This window comes from Neomonachus schauinslandi, chromosome 16 (genome assembly GCF_002201575.2).
Source record: "Neomonachus schauinslandi chromosome 16, ASM220157v2, whole genome shotgun sequence".
Lineage (NCBI taxonomy): Eukaryota > Metazoa > Chordata > Mammalia > Carnivora > Phocidae > Neomonachus > Neomonachus schauinslandi.
This window is the reverse complement of record NC_058418.1, coordinates 16853110-16862912: the sequence shown is the minus strand read 5'-3', so window position 1 is coordinate 16862912 and position 9803 is coordinate 16853110. Positions and strand designations below refer to the sequence as shown.

The 9803-nt window shown below is 54.2% G+C and overlaps 1 protein-coding gene across 1 annotated transcript; it reads right to left on the bottom strand.

The window, feature by feature from the left end:
• Positions 1-1450: 1450 nt before the first annotated feature.
• Positions 1451-6902, bottom strand: ZNF792 (zinc finger protein 792). The gene is made up of 4 exons (XM_021700851.1): positions 6867-6902; positions 4272-4398; positions 3681-3803; positions 1451-3041 (listed from the first exon to the last, which is right to left on the bottom strand). Exons 1-4 carry the CDS (start codon positions 6900-6902, stop codon positions 1468-1470), a joined length of 1860 nt encoding a protein of 619 aa, XP_021556526.1. The 3' UTR covers positions 1451-1467.
• Positions 6903-9803: the final 2901 nt, after the last annotated feature.

Below are 9803 nucleotides of genomic sequence, written 5' to 3'. Positions count from 1 at the left end.
ATGGTTTTCTGGGAAGGCATGAGGGATAGTAAAGGGCACGAGGTAGCTTTGTGGGTGATGGATAGGTCCATTGTCATTGTCATGGTTCTGGTGTTGGTTCCCTGAGTGTATACATACTGAAAAACTTCTCAAATTGTACACATCAAATATGTACAACTGTTGCATGACAATTATATCTCAACAAAGCATTTAAATAAATTGTTGCACATAAAAATCTGATCTCCCATTCATTTTAGAAAATTAGATTTGGCAACCCTACATTGACTCCCTTCTCTGTCTTGGCAGCAAAAATGGCTGGCTATGTGACAAATGCTACATCCCTGGAGTACAGGGTCTACCTTCTCTCAGCCCCCATTCTCCTGCCAATGCAGCAATGGCTGTGGCACGAATAATGCAGAGAGACTTAGTACCCACAAAACCTTTAGGTTTTTGCTCTGTCAGTGACCTGAGTCATAGGACAGAGGTCTGGAGGTCCTGAGAATTTCTGCAAAGCCTGAATTCTGCACAGTCACATTCAAAGGAACATTTGTGGATGCACTTTTAGAACAGGTACATTCCCTCTAGTTTGCTGCAGACTCGTCTACTTCATCATCACCTCCAGTGTTTCCGTACAAATTATGGTCTCAGTTGGGCCCAGTAAGTCTTACAGTTAGGACACCTGTATACCAGATGCTAAACTTCAAGGCATATGGCTCCTTGGCAGGTGCCAGGTAAACAGTGTCTGCTTAACAGTGCTAGGGAACATGAGGCATCCCGTGGAAATGGGGCCCTATTCATGCTGCTCCCAGATACAGAGGAGGTTGTCACAACTGCCCCGTCCTCAGGATAATCTCTGGCTCACAAAAATTCATGCCATTCAGATCACATTAGGCCCACAAAGTCCTACCATCTTCCCCAGGAAGCCTTGAGTAGCAACACAAAGGAGGCCAAATCTGGACAGCTATTCTCCACTATCCTGCTCTTTCTCTGAGGCAATACATTTGGAGACCCTTTTAGTTTGGTAGACCTTAACCGTGTTCTCAACCCACTTCACAGTGATCAGAACACATGGGATTAAAGGGGGCTTTATCACTAAGGCAATGTAAAGTAGGTAGTTGTTGGGATGGGTAATGTGGAGTCTGGATAAATCCATCATGAGCATCATAGGAGATCTTCCCTTGGAAGAAGGGAAACCTTCTCTGAAAGCCGCCAGGAGAACCCAGCTCAGGTCTTTATGGTCAAAGATGGGTCATGTCCACAGCTACACTGGTCACAGAAGGAGGGAATGACATCTTCCTGTGGCCTCAGGCTACTCGGGATTCCCTCCTGGCAAAAGAGAAGAGGTCTGAACACAGGGACTGGCTGACACATGCTCTTGGAGACCTGCCAGAGCTCAATGGCTTCTACCACAAACACTTGCAGTGACAAAGGTCTGGTAGAGTCCACGGTGAGAAAATGCTACTTTGTTCCTGAGACCTTCCAACATGACTAGCATTCATAGGGAATCTGCCCAGTGTGGACACTGGGATGAACGAGGTTCAACCTCTGGCTGATGGCCCCCTCGTAAAGACTGTTCTCAGAGCTTATCTCCACTGCACATCGTTGTGCTGGAGGAGGGTGCACATTCTCTGCACTCCTTTCCCTAGTGTGAATTTTCTGGTGCCGGACAAGGGTAGGCCTCTGGCTGAAGGCTTTTCCACATTCGCCACACTTATATGGCCTGTCTGGTTTGTGAACCTTCTGGTGTTGCCTCAGATTAGACCTTTGCCTGAAGGTTTTCCCACATTCGAGGCACTCATAAGGCCGCTCACCGGTGTGAAGTCTCCGATGGTTATGGAGGCTGGAGCTTTGGTTAAAGAATTTCCCACATTCGGGGCACTGATAAGGCCGTTCACCAGTGTGAAGTCTCCGATGGCTGTTGAGGCTGGAGCTCTGGCTAAACAATTTCCCACATTCGATGCACTCATAAGGCCGTTCCCCAGTGTGGACTCTCTGATGCTTCATGAGGTCGGAGCTCCGGCTGAAGGCTTTCCCACATTCGCTGCACCCATAAGGCCGTTCACCAGTGTGGACTATCTGATGTTGGATGAGACTGGCGATGTGGCTGAAGAATTTCCCACATTCGTTGCACTTATAAGGTCTTTCTCCAGTGTGAACCCTCCAGTGCTTAATGAGGCTGGAGTTGCAGTTGAAAGATTTCCCACACTCACTGCACTCGTGAGCACTTTTACCCGTATGAACCCTCTTATGATGAATGAGGTTGGAGCGCTGGCTGAAGAACTTCCCACATTCGCTGCACTCGTAAGGCTTCTCTCCTGTGTGCACCCTCTTATGCTGAATGAGGTTGGAGCTTCGGCTAAAGAATTTCCCACATTCACTGCACACGTGAGGGCTTTCCCCAGTGTGAACTCTCTGATGTTTAACGAGACTAGAGTGTTGGCTAAAGAACTTCCCACATTCGCAGCACTCATAAGGCTTTCCTCTATTGTGATCTCTCTGGTGCTGAAAGAGGCCGGAAGCGTGGCTAAAGAATATCCCACATTTGTTGCACTCATAAGGCCTTTCTCCAGTGTGGGTTCTCTGGTGCTGAATAGGTGTGGGCTTGTCACTGAAAGCGTTCCCAAATTCACCGCACTTGCTATGGCTCTGCACGCCAGTGCTCTGGGGGGGCTCCTCCACTCTGTGAGCGACCTGATGCCGCAGAAAGCCGGATGTGGCCATCCCACCCACAAAGTCCTTCCCATCCTCCCTGACTGTGAAAGGTTCCTTTGATGTGTCATCTCTGCAGCTCTTCACAGGTGAGGCCCTGTCCTCATCCCTTCTGACAGGCTTGTCTATATTCAGCATGGACTCGATCCCTCTCCCAGCCGCCTCACACACGTCTGGTTTCTGCCTGGCATGTGTTGCCTGGTGTTCAGTCAGGTGCAAAATGTCTTTCAAGTACAGGCCACACGTGTCACAGGAGTAGTCCTTCTGGTTGGACAGAGCCACCTTGAGCTTCCTGTCCTGTGACACTCCTTCTGCAGACACTCTACGCTCACCCTCCGTTCCACAGCAAAACCCTGAAAGCAGAGAAGTGCTGGTGAAGTTCCTAGGAACTCAGACGGAAGGAAGCAGCCCCGTGACAAATCATGCCTGACTCTGGCATGAGTCCTCGGGACTGCTGGCAAGAAGAGGAGCCGGAGGTCAGGGTAAGGATGTCTGCTCTGCAGTACTGTGCCTGGCAAGGTCACAAACCAGGGAGGCCTTGCCAGGACCAAGGACACAAGGATGGGGCACAGTCTTAGGCCAGAAGGCGGGGTTTCCAACTCACTTCTTTCTAAAGGCTTTCCAGCAGGGCCTTGGCCGCTGCTAACACACGGAACCCTGTGCAGAACGGTGTGTCCAGGCCCAGGAAAATCTGATTGCAACTGAGCGGCTGCTGTTTAAGGACTATGAAAGGGAATATGCACCTATCATGCCATATTAAGTGTAGGTCCACGTTGGAGACAGTCACAGAGGGAGCTGTGGAAAGAGTGAGCCAGGGGCCACAAGTCAGAGCAGAAATGACAAGTGGGCGATGTGTCAAGAATGGGAAAGGAAAGGTAGAAGAGAGACGTGGCCATTGGCTTCGGCACCAAAACAATGACGAACATGAGAAAAACTGCAGGTGTGATTTGAAGACAGCAGTGATGTCACCTGTCCCCGCATCCCCTACTCACCAGAGATAGGTCCGCTGTACGCCCCTCTTGCCATGGCTGATGTCATGTCCACCCTGTCAGGCACCCATGGCTCTGCCCCAATCTGCAGCTGGGCGACTATGTGAGACCTGAAGGAGGTAAGTCCTGAGGGAAAGACAGGGCAGGTAAGTGGCCAGCACCTGGCCAGGTGAACCACCTGATGACAGACCAGAGGAAAGAAAGTGAAGTATTACAACAGGACCACACAAGGGAGGTATGGCAGGAACATCCCAGTGGTCACAGCAAGCGGTGACCACATCAGGGCCAGAATTCCCAGCAGTCAGGCCCTAGGAAACGTTAGCTAAAGGACAGGATCACCCAGGCAGAGAGTGGCCAAGCCAGCTGGGATCCACTGGGCTACCTGCAAGACTCCTCGCTGCCGGCCCTTTCCCCCCAGTGCTTTGGGGCTGCTCAGGAAGAGGATGGGACGCTGCACTCGGCGTGGGCCTGGAATATGCAGCACATATCCTGGGAGAGGCGGGCAGGAAGCGGGGCCAATAGGTCTGGCCGTGGGAAGGAAAAGGGGACGGGCAGAAACGAGCTCAGGACCCCCAGTGGGTGTGAAGGCCTTACCCAGCGAGGCTATAAGTGCAAAGTTCTCCAGCATCACGTCGCAGTACAGGAGCCTCTGAGCCTCATCAAGGAGCCCCCACTCCTCCTGGGAGAAGTAAATGGTCACGTCCTCAAAGGTCACACAGCCCTGCCATGACGGGGACAGTTCATTCCAGAATCAGCTTCTCTCCTCAGGCCTCCCCGTCTGTCCCCTGCTCCCTCTCCTCCCCAGCTTCCCAACTCAGAGGAGATCCCAGGCCCTGGCTTCACTGGTGTTTGCTCCTTTGTATGCCTCACCTGACCTCTGTGTCAGTCCACAGCATCAACAGGCAGGTGGGCAGAGGGACACCACGGCCCAACCCCCTCCTCTGTGGGCCCCCTCCCATGTCACCAACATCATGCTTCCCACGTACAAACACGGACTCAATCTTCTCCCTTAATTGCGAGTACCAAGGCCCTGGGGCCAACAGCTCACACTCACTCCTATATGCATATCACTTCTTGGACTGCACCTTCCTCAGACTCTGGACCTCACCACTGCATCCCCATTGTCACTGTACTCTCTCTCCATCCCAGCCCACATCATAGCCGTTGCCACGGACCCTCACATGTCACTCTGCACACGACATGCAGAAAGTTCTTAGCAAATCCAACCATGATCCCATCCAGATCCTTGGATGGCTCCCACTGCCAAGGGCAACAGCCACCAGTGATCTGAAGGTCTCCCCACCCAGCTCTTTCCTGGCTTCAATCTAAGCCATGCAGAGCCACACAGATATCAGATACCCTTGGGCCTCTTCCTCTTCTATGTTGCACATGGGTTCTCCTATCCCCACCCACTCAGGGTCACCCATTCCCAGCTGACCCCATTTGCCCCTGAGCTAATTCCCCAGCCCAACTGAAAACCCCCGGCCCCATCAAGGGGCACCACAGACGCCTGCCGAGGATGCAGAGGGGTGAATGAGCACCAGCCCAGGGCTCGCTGTAATACTGCCTCCGTTACTACGGAGCCTCCCCATCCCTCCCATATCTACACCACCTGCTAGACCCCCTTTCCCCACACAGCAACACCATCACCACCACCACGACCACTACTCCTCCATGTCTGTCTGCATGATGCCAAACAAGCCAACCACGGTGTCCCACCAAGAGACCCCGTTCTCAGTTCTCAGGCCCCGCCTTCCTCTTTCTCTCTAACACCATTGCCGCCTTGACCTGAAGGTTCACCTTCTTGAACTGGACACACAACCACACCCTTGTCCACACACCAGATGCCACATTTAGATGTTTTAACTGTGGAAAGACTAACCAAGTAAGAAAAACAAAGGCTATTTATACTGAGCTTGCAACAGCGAGGGAGGGAGCCACTGTTGCTTATGCTTTGGCAGAGGAGTGGGAAAGCTTTATAGCAGAAAAGGGAAGGCTTCAGATGTGCCCTGACTGGGGGCTGCTGGCCCAAGGAAGCTGCAGGCAGGCTAACTAGAAGCAGGGCATCCTATGTGATAGGTTAGGGGTGCATATTTGGTTTTCTCTGCCTGGCCCCGAGTTGGAAGTAGGAACAAATATTAGAGAAGCTGTCAGTTATTAATCCAGCCCTGGTCATCTGGGGCCGGTTTTTACAGAAGTTACTGTTCCCGGATTGTCACTAGAGATAGCAATCTGGCTTCCTGTGAGTCTAATTTAAGCAGGGTAGCTTCCTGGGTTGTTTATTGTAGATAAAGAGGTTGGTTTCCTGGGCAGGTCCCTGCAGGTTGTGGGTAAGAATTCTATTTTTATATACGGTCTGGCCTTTGTCCCTTTGTGTATTTGGTCTCTCATAACCTTAACTATACCGCCCCCAAACACGTAACCAGTGGCTAGCTGCCCACTCAACTCCATTCAGGGGTCTCTGGAACATCAGAGCTTAGCAGGGCCAAAACCTCACTTCTGCTTTTATATTGAAAATTCCTTCTACAACCAACTTCCCCAGCTCCGTCCCGCATCCATCCTTCCAGCTGCTGAAGCCAAAAACCATCCCTTCTCTTTCTCACCTTCGACATCAGAAAATCTGGTCAGCCTGACTTAAAAGCCGGATCCAGAATCCAAGCACTTCTACCTCCATCCACCTGCAGTACTCACCTGAACTACTGCAATAGCGGACTCCCTGCCCTCCCTGCCTCCACCCTTACCCCAAGTCCGTTTTCCACTCTGCGTCCACGGGGAGCCTGTCAAGACCCGAGTCAGATAATCTTCCTCTTCTACTCGAAACCATCTATGGCTCCCAACACCCTCAGAATAGAGGCCCAGCTCCTCAGCCCGCCATTCCGGGGCTCACTGTCTCCCACCTGCTCTCCGAACCCTCAGCTCAATCTCACCGCCAAGCCTTGCACACGCTGGTCCCTGTGCCTAGGAAACCCTTCCTCGCCTCCTGCCCCTAGATTTCGGAAATGGGAAGCGCTCTGTATCATCTCCGGCCTGGATCCAGCACCCGAGGCTGGGCGTAGCTCTCCTCCAGCGCCCCCAGACTCAAAAGCCGAGGAGAGGTGGGAGAGGAGAGAAGACAGACAAGGCCCACCTCCGCGGTCCCGGCGCCAGGCACGACAGCGTGGGGGTCGCGGTGGCTACTTGTGCACTCACCTGTCCCGGGTCTCTGAGTGCCGCCGCCGCCGCCATCGGTGCCCGGGCTCGCAGCGGAGCCGCCGGAGACGGGTCAGCCCCCCGTAACCCCCGGCTTCGCCTGGCCCCGGGCGCGGCGGGCCCTCGGGCCTCGGGCTCCCGGCTGGTGCAGGCGCGCGGGCCGCGGGCCGCGGGGCGGAGCAGGGTCCCAGCCCCCCGGTCTCGGCCCCCTAGCTCCGGAAAGGCCGGGTGACGCGGGCGCGCACACCCGGCCCGGGCCGGGACTGGCAGGCCTGGAACGCAGGAAGTTCCGGCCCGAAGCGGCGCCGCGCTCCCGGGCTGTCATTGGCCCCGCGCCAGGCACGGAGTCCAGGTTCAGTCTCCCCGGCTGGCGTTTCCCGTCCCGCCCACGGCCGCGCTGGAGGGCTGTGCTGGGGGCGGTGCCGGGGGCGGGGCCGGGGGGGGGGGCTGGGGGGGCGGTTCTGGGTGGTGGTGCAGGGGGTGGTGATGGGCTGTGGTGCGACTGGGGAGGTGCTGGGAGGGAGTCCTGGGTGGTGGTGCGGGGGGCGGTGCGGGGAGGGGGGGGGAGCGGGGTGGTGGTGCGGAGGTGGCGGTGCTGGGGACGGTACGAGGGCGCGGCGCTGGGCAAGTGGTGGGGGGGGGGGGGTGGGGGGGGGGGGGGGGGGGGGGGGGCCATGCTGGGAGGGCGGTGCTGGGTGGTGGTCGTGGGGACAGTTCTGGGTGGTGGTGCAGGGGGTGGTGATGGGCTGTGGTGCGACTGGGGAGGTGCTGGGAGGGAGTCCTGGGTGGTGGTGCGGGGGGCGGTGCTGGGAGGTGGTTCTGGGAGGGCCGTGCGAGGGGGCGGTGCTGGATTGTTGTGCGGCGGGGGGACGGTGCGAGGGGCGATGCTGGGAGGTGGTGCCGGGGGTGCGGTGCGGGGTGGTGGTGCGGAGGTGGCGGTGCTGGGGACGGTACGAGGGCGCGGCGCTGGGCAAGTGCTGGTCGTGGTGCGGGGCGGCAGTGTGGGGACGGCGCTGGTGGGCGGTGCTGGGGGCGGTGCTTGGGAAGTCGCGCAGGGGGCGGGGTGAGGCGGTGCGAGGGGGCGGGGTGAAGGGGGAGGAGTCAGTGTGAAGGGGCGGTGCAGAGGAGCGGTGCGCGCGCCGTTTTCCTGCTTCTCGGAGGTTCCCGCCTGTTTTTGGTGTCGGGGGCTCGGGAGCTTTTCATCTTAACCGGGCCAGTCCCAGTCGCCGTGAGGGGTCTCTTACGGGAGACCTATTTTTGCGTGCGTGGTTGGAGGCGCGTCCTGCACCTCTCAGACTTCCGGCAGGGCCCAGGTTCACACTGACAAATGAAGGTAAACACCTAATCTGCGGGGCCTGTTGTACTAACACTGAATGTAGCTCTAATTCAGTGTTTCTCAAACCAGCATCAACATCATCTGGAAATTTGTTAAAAATGCAAGGTCTTGGGCAGCAACCCAAACCTAGGGACTCAGAAATTCTGCGGGTGGGGCCCAGCCTTCTGTGTGTGAACAAGCTCTCCAAGGGATACCAATTTGAGAAAAGGGACTCTCTTGGTAGGTAACAGGGTCCACACGTATTTACTGCTGGATACTTAAGAGCCAGCCGCAGCAGCATCAACCGCCTCATCATCAGGAGTCCCACTGTGGGAGGGCAAATCAGAGACACCTCGCTACAGGGTAACTTGAAATATTTGTCAAGATAATGACTCTCTAATTCAGCAAGTAACAGCATAGGTGATGGTGATAATGTTCACGTGAAAGCACACTTTTTTACCATTTGGCTATTTTATTTTATTATTGAAAATACGTAGAAAAAATACATCATGCAGGAGAGTTTCATAAACAACAGGTAGGCCTATTGTGCAGGGGCCAGATTCTTACAGGCCACATGATTCAACATTTGAGAACATCAGGGTTAAATGTCCTTGAGTGGACACAATGGAACGGACGTGGTTTCAAGTTCATTACATAAGACGCTATGTCATTACTCATGTCTAATTCTCAGGCATTATTCAAGACACTTGTTGAGGAATGATACCAGGCCCTATTGTGCTAGGTATAGGGACCACCGCAATAGGAGGTTGTAGTGAGAGAGAGGGATTGAGATCAACTCTTACAGCCAAGCAACAGGTGGGGGCAAGGGGATGGGTTCTGGCTAAACTGACCTAACAGGATTCTTGCTGAAGGCAGGTTAGGATGATGAGCTGTCACCTGGGGGGTGTTGGGGAATGAGGGACCCGATCAGATATCACCAGTGATCAGATCCAGAGGGTAGTTCTGGTCAAACTGACTTTGGCATTCTTGCTGCAATGCAGAGAGGAACATGGAAGTCTGGAAGTCAGGGCCTCGTTGAGAAGAGAATTCAGAAGAGCCTAAGTAGAGGTTGGTCAAGGAGAATATCTTTGTCACAGGAACCAACACTTGCCCCTCTCCTGACTACCCCGTGGCATTCAGAGCAGCCAAATCCAGGTACAAATATCCGATCACGAGATATCCCAGCTTGATGTCCATCGGCTGGAGGTTACCAGGCCTTGTCCTCGACAAGGCTTAATCAGCCTGCCACCTGAACCTGCAGCCCACCAGGGAGCACAAAATAGATTACTTGTCACCTCTCACTCCCACTATAAGTTGTGGTTCAGGGACCTACCAACCTAGATTTCTATACATAGCAAAAGTGTCTCTCAAGAAAAAAGATATCTGAAATAAGATTATTTCAAGCTCCAAATGAAAATTTTAATGGAGAGTTAACCCACATAAAATGCAATTCTAATGATTATAACTTAAGAACAATGAAAAGTGATTCCAGGTGAAATCTTCGGGGTGATAGGGATGAGGATCTGAGAGAGGAGTGTATCTGTGGATTCCTGTAACTGTGCGTTCTCTGTATAAGATGTGAATATTATCTCCTGTGGAGTTAGAAGGATGATGGCATTACC